Source organism: Podarcis muralis, chromosome 4 (assembly GCF_964188315.1).
Source record: "Podarcis muralis chromosome 4, rPodMur119.hap1.1, whole genome shotgun sequence".
NCBI lineage: Eukaryota > Metazoa > Chordata > Lepidosauria > Squamata > Lacertidae > Podarcis > Podarcis muralis.
The window spans coordinates 48,605,567-48,628,222 of record NC_135658.1 but is presented as its reverse complement, the minus strand read 5'-3'; the positions used below and the strand labels follow the sequence as shown (position 1 = coordinate 48,628,222).

General features: G+C 38.8%; 1 protein-coding gene across 2 annotated transcripts in view; it reads right to left on the bottom strand.

The window, feature by feature from the left end:
* Positions 1-4,386: 4,386 nt before the first annotated feature.
* CXADR (CXADR cell adhesion molecule) overlaps positions 4,387-22,656 on the bottom strand; it is a 33,433-nt gene continuing 15,163 nt past the window's right edge. The window contains exons 4-8 of one of the 2 annotated variants that reach the window (XM_077927285.1): positions 21,915-22,067; positions 19,334-19,456; positions 19,080-19,218; positions 16,829-17,015; positions 4,387-4,916 (exon numbers count right to left, since the gene is read on the bottom strand). In XM_077927285.1, the coding sequence (XP_077783411.1) occupies positions 4,875-4,916; positions 16,829-17,015; positions 19,080-19,218; positions 19,334-19,456; positions 21,915-22,067 (644 nt within the window). In that variant the 3' untranslated portion in view covers positions 4,387-4,874. Of the gene's footprint in view, positions 4,917-12,831; positions 17,016-19,079; positions 19,219-19,333; positions 19,457-21,914; positions 22,068-22,656 lie in introns of those variants that run through there. The other variant, XM_077927284.1, reaches the window with a different exon arrangement.

The window sequence follows — 22,656 nt, the reverse complement described above, 5'->3', positions numbered from 1 at the left end:
CATATGCTTCTCCAAGTTTAAAAAGGAGGTTTAGATAGAGGTGCTGCTGGGGGGAAAAAGAAGACGAGGAAATAGCTCCTTTGCAAAAGCAGCAATTTCCTTTAGCAGATAGCCTTCCAGCAGCTTCCACCTCAAAGCCCCATACTACTGTTAGAAATAGTTATAAACTTAAAACACATTTGGGGAGGAAGCTGGAGTCAGCTGACGTGAAGTAAAAAGAGTTAGTTCATGATACATGTATGATGGGTCATGAACACACTGTGTCTTGGTATGTAGGCTTTTAGTGTGGTGGTGTTTAGGGTGGCGCTGTGGTCTAAACCACTGAGCCTCTTGGGCCTGCCAATCAGAAGGTCGGTGGTTCAAATCCCTGTGACAGGGTGAGCTCCTGTTGCTCTGCCCCAGCTCCTGCTAACCTAGCAGTTTGAAAGCATGCCAGTGCAAGTAGATAAATAGGTACCGCTGCGACAGGAAGGTAAACGGCGTTTCCATGCGCTCTGGTTTCCATCATGGTGTTCCCTTGTGCCAGAAGCAGTTAGTCATGCTGGCCACATGACCCGGAATGCTGTGGGCAGACAAACATTGGCTCCCTCAGCCTGGAAGCGAGATGAGCGCCATAGCCCCATAGTCGCCTTTGACTGGACTTAACCGTCCAGGGGTCCTTTCCTTTACCTTCTTTTTTACCTCTTAATTAGCCACCTCTTAATAATCCACACTTCCCTGCGACGGGGTAAGCTCCCGTTGCTCGGTCCCTGCTCCTGCCAACCTAGCAGTTCGAAAGCACATCAAAGTGCAAGTAGATAAATAAGTACCGCTCCGGTGGGAAGGTAAATGGCGTTTCCGTGCACTGCTCTGGTTCGCCAGAAGCGGCTTAGTCATGCTGGCCACATGACCCGGAAGCTGTACTCCGGCTCCCTCAGCCAGTAAAGCGAGATGAGCACCGCAACCCCAGAGTCGTCTGCAACTGGACCTAACGGTCAGGGGTCCCTTTACCTAACCGTCCAGGGGTCCTTTACCTTCTTTTTTACCTCTTAATTAGCCACCCTCCACCATAAGGTCCCAGGGTGTGAACAGTTAATTGCAATTTCAGCACCATTATCTGTGATCCAAATGCTCCATGTTTTAGGTCTCTGAGTGATCTTTGTTGTAATTCTCCTCATTAACCATTTATTTTGACTTCTTTAGTTTTCACATTCCCCCCATCCTCTCCAGCCTACAACAGCCACCCACAATTCTCTTGAGTCAGAGCTGTTCAATTACCTCCAAGAGATGTGTTTCCAAACAAGAGGTTTAAGGATTGCAGACTTCCTGAATAAGCACATTTTCTGCGGGTGAGTCAGCCAGCCCACAGAAAGAGATAATCCCTGGTAATAAACTACTGCTTTCTGCCTGAAAGAGCAACACACACCGTTTGCAGGAAGAAAGAGCAACTACCAGTTGTTGTTTTTAACAGAATGAAAGAATGTTGTCTTAGCTGACCTGCTTGTGTAGTAATCTATTTCAGGAAATCTGAGATTGAGCAATAAAAGCAATTATCCCAAAATATTTATTAAGCTACGAGTGTCATTTTCAATACTTTGTACATGGCATCAAATATTCAATTATACTTTTCATAATATAACATTAGATCAAAATCTCCTGCTTCTTCAGCAAGTCATGCAAAACTTTATTTTTTTTGGAAGCTGCCTAAAGCCTCCTTGGGAAACTAATTTCATCCCTCAAAATTCAGGAGGTATTGATCACCACAGTGGATGTATTTATTCTGCTATTTCCATACTGTTTTGACCTCTCTGTTGCTTTTACACAATCATAAAATCAGCCCACAGTGCACTCAAGTTTAGCTTTGTAATATTTGAGAGGGCGCTAACACCCCCAGCCAAAATATTCTTACTGATATTCCTTTCTGCAAAACCCAGATCTAACAGCATTTAGTGATACTTTGCTGACGGCACATTATCATAAACCATTCCAAGCACCTATTTGTTATAGTAGAAATGTTAGGGTCAAATCATGTGCTATGTCAAACTACCTCTTTATCTGTTATTCAGAATGAACATTATGGCCAGCAAGGCACTTTTTGTTCCACACAGCAGGCTTCACATACCAAGAACTTCTTGTTTATTTCTAACCTCTTCCCAACACAGAGCTTCAAGGGAAGTATTGCACAGGTTGCCAATCTTCCTCCTCCCTTCATTAATCACCTGGATTTAAATTAAATGTGAATCAACCTAACAATGTTGCAAACTGGCAACACCTCAATGTCTCTACTGGTACTGAAGGATGGGAGAGAATGGTGAGGTACCTTATGAACTTATGAACTTATGAACTTAAATAGAAGCATCCCCCCAGCATTCAATGGAAAGGTCATGCTAAAATTAGTCTATATTGGCTCAGGGTCTGGAATATTACTACTACAGTAAAATAAAATGAGTAAAAAATGCTTCAAATCTCAGTATGATGGAAGATACAAGTGTTGAAGAGGCACTGAAAAGGAGTTCATTTTCAGTTTCCTAGCACATCTTTCAAGTTCCAAGGTCCAGTAGCAGATAACATCACGTTGTTATGTGAACTATAGAAAATGTATACAGTGGCAACTGGATTGCTAAAAGCGTAATCTGAGACTCCATATGAACCTGCCTTGTATCGATTTGGACACTGGTCTGTACAAGACGATGACTGGCAGCCATTTTTCAGGGTTTCAGACAGGAATCTCCGTCAGCCCTACCTGGGGCTACCAAGGAATGAACCCAAGACCTTCTACATACAAGCCAGGGATACTCTACCACTGAAATGTGGTCCTTCAGTTTGTTATTTACAGAAGCTATTTAAAAGAATAGAATTTATTTTAATCTTATTTTAATTTTTAATAAAAAATGTTTCCAGCCTGCCTTTCTTCACACAGTGAAACTAGGGCAAGGTACAAGAAATTAAAGCGGGGGGAAAAATCAGTTACAAATCATCAAACAAACAATAAAACAGAAACAGATAAAAAGTTAGGGCAAAGTCAGTAGTACCACTAAGCCAGTATCAGAATCCGACCAAGTCATTAACATCCCACAAAAAGGCCTGATGGAATAAATTAATTTTAGATTTCATTATTTTTTATTTATTAATTAAATGTATCTGCCACTTTTTACCAAATAAATAAATAAGTCTAAAAGCAATTTAGATAAGACTGAACCAGCAGAGGTCTTGTTTTCCATCTCAATCTGAGCTTCAGCCCCTAAAAGTTAACAGAGGCCAACATGTAGCACATAATGCAAAGAAGTGCTAAGAAGCAGCAGCTTAATCCAGGCATGACAGAAACTATAGTAGTGGGTCAGTCTAGGGATAGAGAGTCAACAGGATCTACCCATCTAGATGAGTGTGCAAGGTACAAGGTGTGGTGGAAACATCTTTCAGGAACAAATTCCCTCATGGATGAACTTCTGGGACTGCATACCAATGGTGGGCAGGACCAGTACTAAAATGGGCAGGGCTACCATCTCTCTCTCTCCTTTATTCCCCCCCCACACACACACACCAATTCACACACATCCACACATCATGTGCCTCCGTTCCCCTCCATTCATATTCTCTTATACAGACAAAGTATTGAAAATGGTATTAGGAGTCTTGCCAGATGGCGGTGTGGTGGAAGGAGGGAAGGACTAAGCCAGGGGTAGGCAACCTAAGGCCCAAGGGCCACAAGTGGCCCACGGCGGTCGTTTAACTGGCCCCTGAACCGAGTTGCCCGCTCGGCGAGTCCCCACACGCTGCGCTAAACCAGCACAGCGCAGTGCAGGGACTCGCTTCCACAGTGCCGGAAATTGCATCTGTGCATGCTCAGATGCCGAAAATAGTATCTGTGCAGACGCAGACGCCGGAAATTGCGGCCGCACAAACGATCCGGCCCACGGAAGGATCTCTGCTGGAGTGAACCGGCCCAGGTGAGGTAAACCTTGCCGACCCCTGGACTAAGCCTTGCCTCTCTATAGCTGTAACCCTCCTAAATAGCCCTCTGGGAGGGCGTTAGGCTTGGAAAAAATGCTACTCAGTGGAAGTAAATGGGTGGCTTTTATATGTCTTGTAAGTCAGATGTTCTCCACTCCAGCCTATTCTTCCTGCATCACAGTATCAGCCAATACAGAATTCTGTGGGCTCACCCTCCTGAGAAGGAAAGTTGGTGGTGAACATATTATTCAATTGCACTGGCTTCTTATTTGTTTCAAGACCCAAATCGAAGTGCTAGTAATGACAATATCTAAGAAGCAGTCACCAGGTTCACTGCAAAAAAATCTTAAGAGCACAATGCTTAAAATTACCGAACCACCATGCAAATCATAGAAATCAATGGCGATTACAATAGTTCCCAACTTCAATGGATAAACATGTGCTGTACATGTAAGGTATCATCATACAAAATTTTATTAAGTGTTACAAAGCACAAGTATTTAAAAAAGGTGTGTTTGTGTTTAAAAAATCAGAAGATTAAAAAAGACAGCACCAAAATATACAGTATGGAAGGCACATGTTGCTTCAAACATACTAATTCATTGCTAAGTGTAATTTCATACAAATCTCAGCAAATAGATTGAATTAATTAACCACAAAAATTATGAGCTACATTGTTATCTGGGTTGATCTTTTGAATTTGCACGCAGATCCAGTGTTAACCTTCATATTTCCCCACATATTCATGTCTAGGACTATTACAATGGAAGAAATCTTTAAAGCAAAACATGTTGTAAACATTCAGCAGGCAAAATGCTACCTGCAATATAAATTTAGTCTACATTACCATCTTGTCTGTAGATTCTAAAAGTTATGACAAAATACAGAGTACTTCATTTGTTCCGTAACTTGAAATTCATGACAAACAAGTTGTTTCTTCAAGTTTATACCACTGTTATGTCACCCATCCTGCACGCGTCGCCATACTATAAATAGAGAAAATATTATCAATCAATACAGAGCTCTAGTATATTCAAGTATAAATAATCAATTTGAACTGGAATATAAAAAAATTAATCCAGACACCCCTGAGCTGTAAAATTGTTGTGGCTGGATAACTGCAAGTCTAATTCAAATTGTAAAGTCAATGAAATTAAAATTGTGTAAATGCTCCAGGATCCAAATTCTCCCCTCGAATAAAACCAGTTCTACTTATTCAAAAAGAAAATTCATCAAGCTAAGTGGTTTAGGATTCTTTCTGTTGTATGTTTGTTTTATATAGAGTATCTCAAACCTAGTGCACAAACACAAGTGCTACTACTCTTTCCATCCCAGATTAGGAATATGTTATACATGAATTTTCTTTTTTACATATAATCAAATCATTCTGAACAAGATGGTGCACATTACAAAAGTAAGAAACACTGCAGAATCGCTTGTACTTCTGACTCCCAATTCTAAAGACTGAAGGAGCAGGTGGGAAGCAAGATGTAGAACTCAAGGTTACGAGTATGTGGCAGAATTCAAAAACACAAAACAATTGACATTTTTGACCCCCTACTTTTAATTTGTGTAGGTATCTTAGTTTGTTTCTGTAATCAATTTCTTCTCCGACTGTTGCATCTCCCTCCCAGATTTTCACTCCAAATTCTTATCAAGTTCTGCAAGCTGATGTTCCATTGACATTATTCAAATAGCTGTCTCCAAGGCTGTTGCCTTCTTTTAATTCTTATTCATTCTGCTTTCATCTCTAGGTCTAGGTCTGTTATCATTTTAATTATCTTTTTTTCCTTTTTTTTAAAAAAACAACACTGTTTTTTTTTGGGGGGGGGGGGAACCCAGAGGACTCAGTGTTATAAGCTTCAGACAGTCTTTTATTAAGCCTTAAAACCTTCTGAATTTGGCATAATGGTCTGGATCTAAGATTCCACTTGTAGGAGGGATGCATCCAGCTTAGCTAAAGAACAGAAGAATGACTATCCAGAAGATATTTTTCTGATTGTGCAAGCACTTGCAATATCATTTGCACAAAATCATTGCCTATTTACGCCTAAATTCAGTACTTTTAACATTTTATTTTATTTATATCTCACACCTTCAACACTGCAGTGCTCTCAAGAGTGGTTTACAGCTTAAATCCCTTGCCTATATGCAAAGTGAGTCCTTATCCCTGATTTAGGATTTAAAAAATAGGTATGTACTGTATTGACTTGAATGTAAAGTGCACCTTTTTGGATCAAATTACATCTCAAAAATTAGGATGTGCATTAGATTTGATGGCGCCAGCAAATAGTTTTTTGGTTTCAAGCATTTTTTGAAAATTGAGGTGCACATTACATTCAATGGTGCATTAGAATTGCATAAATATGGTAGTTAATGAGATCCCACTAACATAAAACTAACTTGCATGCTACAATGTCCCAGGTTTCAGTATGGGCAGGAACTCATTGACCTAGGGGTGAGCAGAATTTAGGCTTGTGGGATCTAGTGGGGGTTTTGTCTTCTATAACACCCAAATCCCTCAACCAGAGCCAGGTGCAAAACAGTGGTAATGGGGAAAACATAGAATGATAAATATTTAAGAAATAAATGCCAGTTAAGGGAAAAGGAAATTTTTACTTCGTACAGGAAGTACACAGCATAAGAAACAATGGATATGCAGAAATAGCCACAAATCTTTCTTTATTCCATTTATGAACTGCTTGCCATAAAGCATTTAAAAGCAATTTTAAAAGAAAAACATCTACAATAAAAAGATGTATTTTTAAAAGTTCAAGTACAATACAGATAGTCATTTAAAATACTGGCTGGAAAAGGAAGGACTTCAGCAGGAATAAAAAATATAAGAGAGAGAACCTCTGTCTGATACGTAACAGACTTTTAAAGGATATTAATGTTGCAAGTATTCATTAGAAGTACTGGAAGCAAATAAAGCAGAATGCCCTGGTTACCTCAATTTAGGTCTACTAACAGACTACCTGTCACAAGGAATCTTAAACCAAGGGATTTTCGCAGCCAACAAAACTACCTCTTTCCCCTATAAGCACATCATCACTGGAAACAAGGGAGAATTGATGTCTCAACTTTTTGTATGATTTGGCATGATCAGGGTGTACTATTTCTGCTCTAGAGAAGTGTTCTTTCCTGCTTCCAGAGTCCTCTCATCTGATGCATTAAGACCTGTCCCAGGAATTTATATCTCCCTAGAAGGGCAGTGAACCAAAAAATATTTTTTCCAAGTGCCTTAGATAAAGTTTGGTCTTTGATGAACTGACATGTCAGTGGATTCTTCCTCTGACAGCCTTGCTATAAAAGGAATTTAACTTTGGACTTTATAGCTATTGGTATATCAGGAAAGTTTATATTAACACAGTGAGAACAACAGATCAGTTCATGCAAAAAACACAAATGTCCCTTACTTCACACAGTGAAATTTTAGGTGTTTGGTAAACAGTATGTTTTCAACTGAACTCATCATCTTTTCAATAATGGCAGGGTGAAATATCAGCCCCTTTAGTTCCACTATAGTTCCATTACACACACACACACAGCTGCATGCCAAAACTCTTTCAAAATTCAATGCTGTGAAATAATTACATCTTATAATATTTTATTAACCAAGGATGTTCTATATTCAAGATACAGAAATTCGCTATGTGGAATTGAAAGGAGCTCCATAGGGATGAACAGGAAATGAAATTTAAATTGGATTTATAGAACCAAAGCAGTTTTTAAAAGAAAGTTTATAAAGTATCATCACTCAGAGGAAGAAAATACAAAGCTTTATCATCATGAAGGGGAATAAAACATTTTAGATAGTCTGTTACGCATTAAACAAATCCTGGCTAATGCAAGCCAAATGTTTCCCAAATCAAAACTTTTAGCAGTGGTATAGGATGCTTCAAAAATGCGATATGCAATCACTAAAATAAAAATATTTTCATAAAATTAATATACCACTTGATTGCAAGAAATACCTCAAAATTGTTTACAAAAAGAGTAAAACAATGAAATTCATGCCACAAGGGTAAATGAATTATTTTCTCTATCAATGCAGTTTTATTATTCAGGTACGGCAGTGTCAGCCTATTTAAAGGACAATATGCATTTGCAAAGCACCCCTCCTCCTCCACTTACTTAAAATGCTTTGCGAAATACTGAATAATGCTATAAGCAGCTGAGTTGGGAAATGGTTGGTGCATGTTGTATAGACAAACTCTTTTATGAGATTATGCAGTCTTTGAGTAGTCTTATACCAACCCCCCCCCCCCAACAAGGGAATTTTTTACACATTTACCAAAGTCAAAAGGAATCAAGACACTAGGGTCTACAAATGGGTCATGTCATACATCTAAACTTTTCACCATTTTAAGACGTGTGTGAGAGATAAGCAGTATAAACTAAGAAGCATTTTTACTGTTTCTAACCAATATTAAGCAACATTTACTGCAACAATGAGGAGCTACTTACTTTACCACAGAGGTCAAGTGTCTGGTTTATATTTTATTTAGGCCACCCCATTCTAAAAGAAAGTACCTGTCAACTTGTATTTTTTATATATATATATATATATATATATATATATATATATATATATATATATAAAAAACACACACACACACAGCAGCACGGCTTAGTTCCCCCCACCCCCAGGCAAAAAATATTTTGCAGTTAGGTTGTCAACCCAAGATCCAGTTTTCAGCCTACTCTTTGTGATATTATACCTGGAAACGGAACAAGCAAGATCACAAGAACATTTACTTCATGTTGGCAAATTCATTTTCAATCGTCATTCGGATTCTCCTCCATTCTCCGTCCCTTTCTAATCCTGGTTATTAACATCAGTCCAGGTACTTATCGGCGGCCTGGTTTGCATGACACACTGAAGCCAAACACTGGTTTAGTGTGATTGTGAAAACATGTGGGCTCACAACATATTTGCTTCTCTGCTGTTCTGAGTTAAGCCAAAGTTTGCCTTACTCTGTTGTCCAAACTGATTATGGTAAAGACAGAAGTGCTGTGTGGATAATTGATCTAGATAATTGATCAATTTCCTGCTTTGGGTGGGATTTTTGTCTGGCTGGTATGTTTTGTTTGGCTGGAATGTATCCTTTAACTTCTGCCTCTCTGTGGTCTGGATGGAGAAGAGAGATGGTGGGTGTGGGTGTAAAAACCAACTTTCTGTACCAAGGAAAAACTTGCATTAATGGCTTGGCCCACTTTAACCTTTGGCCCTTTCTGGCATTGAGGCTACAGAAGGATGCCCATATGGGAATGGGGCCTTTGGTGTGAAAAGAAAGTTCCCCGCCCCAGCCAAAATCCAACCTTAAGGTTACCAGTGCATGAGCCACAATGCTTAAGATCTGGAAGAACCAGTGTAGCCTAAGGTTAAATAAAACTTGCAGTTCAAGGGGGGAAAGTATTAATCTATAGGCCAAGATCCAACATTTGTCACTCCATTCCCTGAAGCTTCTACTCCTATTCCCAGAGAGATGTTAAGTCCCACATATATTTGTTGGCATACGTCTGTCCCAGGAGACACTGGAGGACTGCTCCTTTGAACTGTTGGAAGGTTGCAGCGCCTGCTGTTGCTGTAGAGCAGTGTTTCCCAACCTTGGGCCTCCAGCTGTTTTTGAACTACAATTCCCATCATCCCTGACCACTGGTCTTGCTAGCTAGGGATGATGGGAGTTGTAGTCCAAAAACAGCTGGAGGCCCAAGGTTGGGAAACACTGCTGTAGAGAAAGATATGGGAGAGACCTGTTTTGTTACAGCTGAGGCAAATGAAAGCACCTGGTTGTGCTGCTGCAGATGAACCATGGTGTTTCTTCTCTCTGTGCTCCCCCAGCAGTCATTCCTCCTCTGGTCACTGCTATTGATACACAACCTGACTATCTGTCTCCAGGCACTGTGGTTGTCTGCACACGGCAGGGTTGATGTTGCCATTCCTCATGTCACATTTGCAGGCATCTTCGTAACGCAGTTGGTCTGCCAATGGACCTGGTGCCCTAAGCCCCATAGAGCACATCCTTGGGGATCCTGCCATCTTCCATTCTGTGGACATGACCAAGCCAGCATAGGCGTCACTGAGAAAGGAGTGCAAACATGCTCGGAATGTGGGAGAGCACATATTTGTTTGAAACTCTGTACTGCTACGTGACACTCAAAATCTTCAGTCCATGTGAAAGGCATGAGGCATCGCTCCTGATGGTTTTAAGTTGCCCATGACTAACAAATTGCACTTCCTCTTGCCGCACATACTTTAGTTTGTTTTGTTAAGCATATTGTATTACTGAAAATACTACAGTATGGATGGTTATAGAATTAGAGGTGATGGGAAAGGGCAATCTATTTACTACCAGAAAGCAGGAGCATCTAGCACAGAGAAAGCTGGCAGCTACAACACAGGCTCTCAACTATGTTCCTCGATTCACCAGCTGTGCCCAGAGATGTCAGCTTGCTTCAGCCTCAAAAGTAATCATTCACTAGTCCAAAGCCTTGCATAGCTTTTGTGCTTTATTAACTTGGCACCGTATGATTCAGTATGGCGAATTAGATAAAAGTAACAGAAGAAAGGTATAAGCAGAAAGGGAATGCAAATCCTAAATTGATTTATAATTTTGCCAAGCATCACACCTTTGACAACAAACGAATTCTACTCTTCATATTTTCAGAGTAAGAGTGGGATATAATTTCTTATTAGAGATGCACGACCAGTAGTATAACAATCATAGTATTCTCAGGTTTTGATTTCTGAGCATCATTAACTATCCTTTGCATGCTTTGAGGGCAAGCCTTTCTGGGCTTTGTGAATTTTTAACTCAACCCATAATCTTAAAATTGGCTTCAGATGTTATGACGACATGTTTTTCTTTAAATCAAAAGTAGAACTTTTGCAATCATACCCTGAATGGGAGAACTACAAAAATTTCTACACACAAAGAGAATTTTAAAAGTATGAGTTTGGAATTTGTATGCAATCTGGGAATAGTACCCATAGTTTATAGCACAGTCTGGCATGAATAAAGTGCCTATTTTTTTTCCCCCTTCTCTCCTCCCTATAAATTCTAATTGTTGTTGATACGAAGTACCTTTTGCTTATGGTCGCCAATTTAACGTTAATAAACATTTCATATCTGTAGTATTTGTAATAATTGTTAACTTTGTGAATATATTCAGAAACGTTTATCTGGGTGTTTATTGTTTTATTTTTAACTTTAGGTAATTGTTGCTCTAATGTAAAGTGAATATGTATCTCATTGCAACAATGTTAAACAGATGAAAATGAATAAAAACTATGTTACAAAAAAATGAATGAGTTTAGGGTTTTCTCATGTTCTCTAGTTTTCCAAATTTCTGTAATACTGGTGGGAAAGTATCTTATCATTAGTTTCACCCCAATCTTAAACACTACAGGAGTTGTGAACAAATATTCGTATTTTGCTTTTAGATAGTTACTGAAACTTTCCCTTAGGGGAGGCTCAGCCAATTTATACTACTAGCAAGTGGAATCTGTATGATTTAATACGTGGTTTTAGATTGTTATGTATCAATTTATTTTTATTGCATATGGATTTTTGTTTTTACATGTCTTTCCTACAGACACACTTGTTGGGAAGCAGTTTATAAATCCTGAAAGCAAATAATGTACCAAGCTCTCTTCCTGTTACAACAATGAAAAGGGTTTGCTACTTTCAAGAATCTAGACTCTTATTTGTGGAAAACCTAGGGGGGTAAACTATCATGCCTGCTATCAATTTTTGAAAATCCTAAAGAGATTTAATGAAGGATTTATAAACAGCTTCCCAAGAAGTGCTTCCAAGTGCTTTGCACAACAGAAATGTCAAAAACCAAAATATAAGTAAAATATATACACAATAACATCCAGACACTCCAGACTCCATTCTTGATAGACCTGCTCTTTCTATATAATGAAGGTACAGTATACCAAAAAAACCACACCCCTCAATAGTTTCAATGTTCACACACCTACTCATTCAATCATCTGTCTGACAACATACATTATACTGTAGTTAAAATATCTAAAATCCAATAATAAGCACAAGGCTAAAGAGATATGCAATAAAAAAGCAATTACTTTTTACAAGCCATCTTTATGTTTTCACAAAACATGTCGTCATCCTCTGGAAATACAAAGTTCATGTGATTTGCATTGTGTTAAAAATATTTTATGTGATTTTCCTTTTCATGAAAGGGAGAACATAAAACTTACTAAATATATTGAAAGCACACATCAACTAAGTCTTGAGCATATTCAGGAATACAAATATGCAGGAGTATAAATACTTAAGATAAAAAAACCCAAGTTTGCTGGCCATACTGGGTGTGCAGTTATTAGGATTTTCCCTTTTGGACTACGTGCAGATTGAAAGCTGAAGTTCCACACACAGCCAGGCATGATTAAAGCTTAATGTTGGCTGCTTTCGTGGTGCGTCGAGTCCAAATTATGCTTAGGCACCTACTTGGGGAAGTGTTAAGGTTTAATTCCATGTTTCACTGTCCCTTGGATGCAAAGGCAACTGCATTAGCACAGTAGAAAATGTGCATCAATATAGCTAACAGCCACCCTAAACCCACAATTCCTTCTATTTGCTGTCTGATGTGTTAGAATACATTTGCAAAAAGGCTTGTGGATAAGCTGACATCTTTCATGCTGACACAAATTATACCTCAACAGTTAGATGCTAATAAACAGGACAACTGCCCCAGCTTTCCGCATGGTTTTACTTTTTATCTTAGTTTTTAAAGGAAGAAGCAGAATATTAAGAATGACCACAATCAACTTACACAAAAACGAACAATCCTTTCAAAATTACTTACAGGAGAAGATGGGGGCGGGTACAGAGAGAACACACACTCAGACACTGCATCAGAATAATGGTTTTCACTAACAACTTTATTTCAAGTAATACATAAGTCATGAAGCTACAACAATTTGGGACTTGTCCTACAAATTTCAGTGCTTGAACTTCAGAAGTCTGAAAAAGCGAATTGCATACAAACTGCATTCATTGCCAAATCCAAAACCTATCACAGTGCCTCATTAATGTCCTGTATTATTGCTCCAAATGCTGAGTTATACACTAACACCAAATGGGCCTAAGCATTCTTAATAACGAGCAAAAACTAGGAAGGTCCTCAAGTACATTTATCCCATTGCCTTTAAACAAATGAATTACCCTTTGTGCGACAACGACTTGTACATGCCAAGAAAAATGAATTATTTCGTAAGAGGAACAATATCAAGATTGCCTCTATCAACAGTGAGGAGGCTCAAACCCAAGGAGATGATATTCAAAACTTTGTTACTGACGTTTTTAAAAATAATCCCTTTTTTAAAACTATTATCAGTTCAATGTAATGAGGGCGTGCCAATTAGGGATACTGTTAAATATGTATTTGCTTAAATGTATGGTAATACATTAAAATTATTAAATCATTCTAGGTACCACCTTATGATTGAAAACAAATGTATTTCATGAAGACTGTGATTTTATATTTAAGCTAAAAGATTTGCCGTTTTAAAATCAACAACATACGAAACTGCTGTGAATGAACTACCTTATAGATGGCGCTAATATTTTTATTTAACTGCTTGCTGCCTTTCAGAGAGAGGTTTAGCAGAAGTACTATTACCATCTGAAGACTTTTACTTAGGTTATTCTGCTACCTCCTCCCATCTAGCAACTGGGATGCCATTATTTTTTCTTCTACATAAATCAGTATCTGACATCTATTTTTTAAATGTCAAATCAATGCAGACCATATTAACCTTAATCCCTACATACCAGCTTCCCCCTCTCAAACACTGATTGCGCTGTTGTTGCACAGCTTCTCTACAGATCATCATCATCCAGATGGTAAATTAGTACAATAATGAACTGGCTGTGTTGACACTATTGGTATGCAGGGGCACAGTGCCATCCCAGGCCATGACCTCTCTCCCTTCTCCTGCTTCCTGGTTTGTCAAAGCAACAACACACACAGCCTAAAGAAAATCCGACAGTTTACCACGGGAAACTTTTTCGGACCTTATCATGTTTATAATAGCAGTGTCCTTCAGACTGGTGTTTTGGTTATTCAGTAGGGTCTAGAAGTTAAGTGCTTAGAGCAAAGTCTGTCCCAAGTCACTTCTTACCTAAAACATATAGATCTGCTATGTCAGTTCCTATTACTACAATCTCCATGCAATTTTATAAACAAGCAGACACTGTCAAGGTTCCAAAGCCTAAGAGCTATGTTTTGAAGGCTCATCGTGCTATCCTTCATTCTACCCATTTATTACTTTCATGTGAGATGACAAGTTAATAAATATGCAGAAATTCTTCTGACTGGTGTGCTACCACACAATTATGCCTTTTGCCCATTTATACCACAAGTAGAGTACTGACACAATGCTATATGAATATACCCCATGTTCATCAACTGTGCAACACAGCATTTTTAAATCGTTCAGTGAGAGTTAATCTGCTTAAGCAGTGTGGCAGAATTCTAGAATCTGGACTGTATTACTTCAGAAACAGTGCAGTAGGGTAACCTTTTCGAATATTCCTACAAATGCTCCCTCTGTATGTACTAAATTTGCAGATCATGGAAAGAGATTTATTAGTTGTTGCCTGATGTGCCAGTTTATCACACTTAGTATTTCTTGTTTGAGTGGGGAAGCATGCAAAAATACAATAGCTTGCCTTCAGTCTGAAGCAAAAGAGTCCAGAGTTCAACCAATCTATTGTGTATAATGTCAAGCCTGACTTTAAGTAGCAGTGTGGGCTCCCCGCCCTCTAAAAAAAATGGATCTACCGTGTTACATATTTAAAGGAGGCTTGCTTTCATATTGCATGTTTAGGTATTATCATCATCATCATCATCATCATCATCATCATTATTTCCCTCCTCTTTTCAAAAGCCACATGTTAAATTCCTAATCATCCATCTGTCTGGTGCAACACAGTAGATAAACAGGTTTTACAGGAAGTAGTAACAATCCCCATGAAGGTATTATAGACACAGCAACAAACAAAAAGGAGTCATTTTGAAATACAGGACATTATGACATTATGTAGGCAATTGAGCAACATCCAAAACATTGGCAAGGGGAAAAAATTAAACATCAAGTAAGAAGGAATTAAGTCACAGCGTTGTGTTGAAAACTATACCTTCATCTTGTAGCACCTTTAAGAAAAGTAAAGTCAGGCACCAGAATATTCCATAATTGAAACTTAACTTACAATCAGATGTAAAGTTTATTGAAAAGGCACAGATGAAAAAAAAGGATATTCAATCCAAGGGCATCAGATAATCTAAAACATCTCAGTATATGAATACTATTTACACACTTACAATCTATTCACTACCAAAATTCATCAGGGCGTATGTACTTCACATAAGAGTCCTGATGTGAAGTTATGCAATACTCACTATAATACATGAAAATATCAGATCTACCCAAGTTAAGAAAATCATAGATATTTACAACATTGTTTTTTTTATCTGATGTTTTCATAGCTACACACACAGGTAATCCAAATTTCTTCAAGTTGGAAGAGCAGATAATGCAGACATTGTATTTTACTAACATCAGAGCAAATAATACACAGTAATATAGCTTACTGCAATGGCAGTTTAAATATCTGCTGATATTTAAATCCGTGTAATTCTGACAGGGAACATTTCTATACAAATTCAGTATCAATGGCTTCCTTGTAATTCATCTGGTTATTTAAATAAACAGATAAAAGACTATAAATTAAGTAGAGGTTTCACTTTTATGGCCTTCTAGGTTTTTCTTTTCTGTTTTCTAATTAAAATAGTATAGGAACACAGATGGGAGGAACAACCAAAAAATATTATCAGAAGGTATTGGAAAGAGCCATTGAAGGTATCAATACTGCAGAAAAGCTAGGGGACGAAATCCTTAAGTCATTCACTATCGTTACACAACATAAAGAGCAATATTAAATATCCCAAGAACACACAAGTGATAGTGGGTTTTTTAAAAAACCAACCAACCAACCAACCAACCCGCAATTCAGACTTCTGCACACACAAATTCGCAGAAATTCAGTGTGTCTGACATGCAGCAAGTATTGGTTACAGAATGCCAAGTGTTAAGTTAGAAATAAGACTTCAGTTTTCAATTTTCTTTTTTAAAAAATCAGGTGCTTATTGTGCAAACACACACAGTGTTATGTATCCAAAATAAAGAGGTTTATGCTCATGGGGCAAGCAGTACAAGATATATTTAGTGGCTGCATGGTCATAGAAAATTACTATCTTCCTACAAGAGAAAGAGACCAGTGGTAGTGCCTTTTGAACAACTGAGATCAAAAATCAACCAAGCTGGTTGTGTCTAGCTGGAACTGACAATTCATTCAGTTTAAAGTTGTTGATAAAAATATTCCGGGGTCTATATTACAAGAATTTACGTCCATCTTTTACACAAGACATTTCCATCACTGTAACAGATGTTGAATAATTTCATTCACTCTAAAAATGTAAGGACAAACAATTCATGTCATACAGTTCAGTATCTCCTAATATTATCAAAAGTTCAGAGCAAAGGGTTCATTTAACAACCCATACAGAATTTAAATATTGCTAGTGTTTCATGTTTACTCAGAGATGACAAAACTTTCTTCAAAAGTTTCAGTTTTTAGTGTATATGGTCAAAACTGGTACAAAGGTGGTAAACAAGGCGCACTTGTCAATGCTCGAGATCAGTTCTGTGCATATTTAAAAGTGTAGAACTGGAACAAGTTAATGCACTGAACTGCAGAAAGTATAAATTAATGCTGTACTATACTATGGAACCATCTTTGCTTTGTGCTGGAATCATCACAGGAATTGCTCCCATTCTACTTAGATTAGGTGCAGCTACCTTTGGTGGTTGAAAATTTGGATTCTGAGGAGAAGTACGCTCAAAGTCTTCACTTGGTACTTTGTTGTATTGAGTCTTGGCATATCCATCCATATTGGAAGGAGACATTGAACCCAAAGAAGAGCGATTACTCCCTATATAGCTTCGGGCTGTTGAACCACGACTCTTCGGAGGAGGAACGTCCTCTCTGAAAAATTAAGCAGATTTTTAAAATTACTTAAGAGTCTTGTAGGAAGGAAAACCCAAACACTTAGAAGCATCCCTATCCGTATTGACTTGGTACCATTTATTTCAATGAAACATTGCCTCAAGCCCCCCCCCCCCTGCCAATCCTGGCACCTGAGGCCTGTAGGGAAAGTGGTCTTTAAGGTATTTGGAGGCTTTAAGCACCATCCTGAGCACCTGAATTGGACCCAGCAATGAACTGGCAACTAGTACAGCTGTTTCAAAACAGGGGTTATATGGGATATAAACAGAAGCCTAGCCAAAAGTCTGGCTGCTGCATTTTGGACCAATCAGTTTCCAAGTTGCCTTCAAGCACAGTTTCATACAATCTGGAAGTTACCAGAGCATGGAGTACAGGAGCACAGTTATCTCTGTCCAGAAGGGACCAGAGTTGGCAAACCAACCAGAGGTGAAAAAAGGAACTCCTAGCAACCAAATCCACTTGAGCCTGCAATGATCCAACAGCACTTCCAAGCTGTGAACCTGCCCCTTCTAGGGGAGGGCAACCCTGTCCAGGCAGGCCACCTCCCCACCTCCTGGACATGAGACCTTGGAACACACAACACCCGTCTTTTCAGGATTCAGCTTCAGTTTATTGGCCCACATCCAGCATATCCCCTCATCCAAGCACCAATCTAACACCACAACTAGACCAAAGAGACAGAGCTGGGAGTCAACTGCATACTGATGACAATTCTAATATCCTGATGACAACTCCCAGAGGTTTTGCAAAAGATGCTAAATAGCATGGGGTGGGGGGCCAAGATTGAACCCTGCAGGATCCAACAGGACAACTCCCATGGCACTGAATAGTAGCCTCTCATGATTACTTTCTGAAAATGGCCCCGGAGATAAGAGTGGAACCACTGAAACAGTGTGCCAACCTTCTCAGACACTTCAGAAGGATACTGTGGTCAACAGTACTGAAAGCTACCAGGAAATTGAAGAAAACAAGCACTCTTCCCAGCTCTCTCTCAATAAATGTAATCAACCAGGGAGACCAAGGCAGTTTCAGTGCCATGACCAAGCAAGAACTCAAGACTGGAATGGATTTAAATAATCAACTTCTCCCAAGCATGCCTGAATCTGGACCACCACCACCTTCTTGAGCACCTTGCACAGGAAGGGGGTAATTGCCACTGGGTGATAATTGTCCAGGGATATCTTCTTAAGGAGAGGGAGCACCACTGCTTCCTTCAAGGCAGAAGATAACTCTCCAATCCCCAGTGAAGATTAATCACCCTCTGGACCCACCCAGTCAACCCCTACAGCTTGTCCACTTCATCCTCAAGCTGCAACTACCTAAACTGGTCCAGTACAGATGGAGCTGCAGACCCCTCAATTGGATTTGCTCTTATTGTGGCATCCAATGCCACTGAAATCTAAGTGATTTTGTCCCTAAAGTGCCTCGCAAAGTTGTTACAGCAGGCCTTCAATGGTGTCAAAGCAAGGCTCTCTTGGTCAGGTGACTCTGCAATGGTGTGTTGGATGGATACTTTTGAATGCAATGATGGCCAAGAAACTTTCTTTGTTGCTGCCACTAAATAGCTGAAGCATGAAATACTATACTGCTTGATCCAAGGAATGACTACACATTTATGAAACTGCCTCTTAGGGGCCAACTTTGGCACTTACACTACACAGTCTCCCCTGCATTTAAAGGAAGTTTTTATAGATTAAGCAAGGTGGTGATTTTTTGGTGAAATAGTTCAAACTGGTAGCTTATGTTCTACTTTCCCCAGGGCAAGTTGTTAGGATATTTTAGTCTTATAAACCCTATATACATACTATTGCATATATTTAATATTCTTTAAATTGTTTGTATAAGTTATAAGTAACTTTGAGCTTTCAGACTGAGGGCAGGGCAAGGGAAAAGTATGAAGTCAAAGAAGTACATGAGTAGATGTCAACGTTTCTGGTATTCCATGCAAGTTGGTTAAACTATATGCCTCTGTCAAAACATTTTGTAAAATTGACAATTAAATTTTTGAGCTCATGCCTACTTTCTCATGCCAGAGTGACACACCTTATATCATGATGCACTTCTTTTTCGTATTTCTTCTCTCTTTGTTTCTTGCAGCAACAGAAGATTATAAAAGCTAGTAAACAGAGACCTAAAAGAGTCCCTATTACAGCTCCAGCAATGGTTCCAGCTCTATTCACCGCTAAAACAAAGAGAACAATGATATATGAGATGGCAGGAATTAATTCTGCAGTTTAATGATAAAGCCTTACCAAATTATTATTTCTATGTTTTTGCTTTCCAAAGATAATACTTACGAGGGGTGACATTCAGCACAAGAGAACACTCATCTGCACCAACTCTGTTGGAAGCTACACATTTGTATGTGCCAGAGGAAGCCCGAGATGCATTTTTAATCAAAAGATCACCTGTATCTGAATCTGTAAATATATATATACATATAAACTTCATTAGAATTTGTCAAAAGTAGCATTGGTAGGAATAATCAATAAAGCATGGACTTATGTTATTACGTGTTTAACTCTTGACTGTGCATATTACTTACACAAAATAATTCAACAGTTAAGGTGCAGAAGAAGTTTGGTTTCCAAACGTATTCAGAATTAGCAAGTGGAAAGTCAGAGACACTCACTCTGCCAACTCACTCACCCCATTCCTATCAGGAATAGTCTTGGGGCTGCTGCTGTAATAACCCTCCAAATCAAGATGAAGTAGCTATGAGGTACCAAACTGATTAGCAAGCAAATCTGCTACTGCTATTTAGATGTTTACTAGCTATAACTTAAACTGACTTTTCATAAGGTGTCTGGAAAAATTCCTGCCCCCACATATTTACCCACCCATTTAATCTAGGTTGATCTAGAGATTTGGGGTTTTCTACCTGGAACGTGTCCAGAGGAGGGCAACCAAAATGGTCAAAGGCCTGGAAACGATGCCTTATGAGGAACGGCTAAGGGAGCTGGGCATGTTTAGCCTGGAGAAGAGGAGGTTAAGGGGTGATATGATAGCCATGTTCAAATATATAAAAGGATGTCATATAGAGGAGGGAGAAAGGTTGTTTTCTGCTGCTCCAGAAAAGCGGACATGGAGCAATGGATCCAAACTACAAGAAGATTCCACCTAAACATTAGGAAGAACTTCCTGACAGTAAGAGCTGTTCGTGAGTGGAATTTGCTGCCAAGGAGTGTGGTGGAGTCTCCTTCTTTGGAGGTCTTTAAGCAGAGGCTTGACAACCATATGTCAGGAGTGCTCTGATGGTGTTTCCTGCTTGGCAGGGGGTTGGACTCGATGGCCCTTGTGGTCTCTTCCAACTCTATGATTCTATGATTCTACCTTGCCTGGATAAACTTCATAGTATTACAAGAGGATAGCATTTTCTTCCAAGCTTTTTTATGATTCACATTATTAGTATTATCCAATGAAAATTTCTATTAAAATTAATTAACTGACTGCTGAGAACAGCCTGCTTTTATAGTTTTATAAATAGGAAAAATAAACTAACAAAATATTTAATGAACTAGCACACTGTTCCCCAACCTTAGGGCCAGGAACCCCCAAGGGATCCATGGGTAATGCTCCTCCAAGTCTGCAGTTGGTTGACTTCCTATGCTGCAGTACCTCTTTGCAGCAGCGTTCCCAGGAGTGCTGTGTTATCCCTGAGGAGACTGTGACCGCTGGAAATTGTGGGAACATGGTTCAGCAGTGTTGGTCTATGCCTTCCCTACTTTCCTTTGCTGCTGTGAGGTGTACTTGGGAAAACCTGGTGGCAAGTTGCAAGAAGGTAGCAGAGGCATGTTGCATTTGGCGTTTTCAGGCCTTTTGTGATGCACAACACTTAGGGCTTATTGTAGAAGGTGGAATACACAGTGCGGAGGGCTGTAGACCCTCAATTTAATTTTAGTGATCTCCATGCTGTGGACTTTCTGCCTACTAATTATTGGCTGCATTTGAGTTCCTCAGTTACAGCAGCAGTGGAGATTACTTTTGGTGCTCTATTAAAGAATAAAATTTGTGGATTTGGGGGAGTTTTCTGTCTTAGAGATCATTTTAGGGTTGCCTGTTGACCTTTTAGGGTTGCCTGTTGTCCTGAGCAGCATTTGCTGCTCATGCCTGCCACCTTATTAAAAAAAAAGAATATAAACAAAACCTATAAATGAAATAGAATCAAATTAACTGCATATATAAGTAGATTTACTTACAGTGGTATTGATATGCAATACCATTTGGAATTAATTGCTTAGGTTTTGATTTGTGGGTAAACAGAGGAAATAAATAAATGAATCCTTGCTGCTTTCTTTGATTTTGGCACGTTTGCCTTTTCTTTTAAAAGTGTTACTGTGTTCATAATTTTTTTGCTCATTATTCATTATATGACTTGCATGCGAGTTGCATAAAATTACAACAATTAGCATGTGGGGGACCATTAATTTTTTGAGGATAAAATAGCATCCTCATAAAGGTTGGAAATCACTGCAGTAAAATGCATGATAGAAATCATTTTTGTGCCCTTCCACCATCCAGATTCTGTTATTTGACTGAGTAAAGTTCGCAAACCGGGACACCACATTTTGCAGAGTTTGTAAACTGAATCGTTCGTAAACAGGACCGTTCTTAAACCGAAGTACCACTGTATAACTCTTCTTTTCAGCAAGTTCCAGAGCTCACCAGGGGGCACTGGGTTTTTTTACTACCTTCATGGCCCAAGGAAACATCTCTGGAAAATTCTTTAAAGAAACTCAGCAGAGCAGACTCAATTTTTTAAAAATCAACTCTTTAAAATTCAAAGCTCTGCTTGTAATTAGTTTAGCATTTGAAGTTAGAAGGGATCAGACACTCGTGTTCAAATATGAAAAAGACAGTAATAATATAGAAGCATACTCAGTGATGATCTGTCCGGAAGTCCTTCTTTACCCATCTTCCCCCAGTGGTAGCTTATAAGGGGAGTGCCTCCTTGGGATTTACACTTCAGAGTAACATCAGTTCCAATCTCCTGCGATCCTTCAACATAGCATTTGGTCTTTTGAGGTTTTTCTATTAAAAGAATATTATTGTACTATGAATGCAAACTTTAGAACTATGTACTCATTAAATGGTATATGTAGCCGCAACATAAACTATACATACATCACAGACATTTTACCCACATATTTTATTGTCTTTCAAACATCAGTAGTTTGCCAACAAATTGTTACTACAATTTCAAAAAGATTAAGCTACTTCTTCCATGAACAATATGAGACCAACTACAGAGCCATTTCTTAGGATATCACACCACATATTTGTCCCACCCACCAGTTTGTACTATGTCTCGCTTCAAAATGTAACAAACTTATGGCCATGGTGCCCTTTAATCTGAAATATGGCATGCAAAATGCTTTATTTCCTGGCCCAGCTAATGCAAGATAATAAGGGGGCTGATTTAAATACTGTCCATCTAACAACTCCTCTTTACAATGTTTAGAATCTGTAGCCTTTTAAACTGTGTGGGAGAGGGGCTGGTATTGTTCTGTTTGTGTTGCTATACTATAAACTGCCCTATGATCCTCAGATGAAGGGCGATATATAAATTATATGAATTGAAATAAAGACTAGCAAATCTCCAACTATTCATCCAATACTT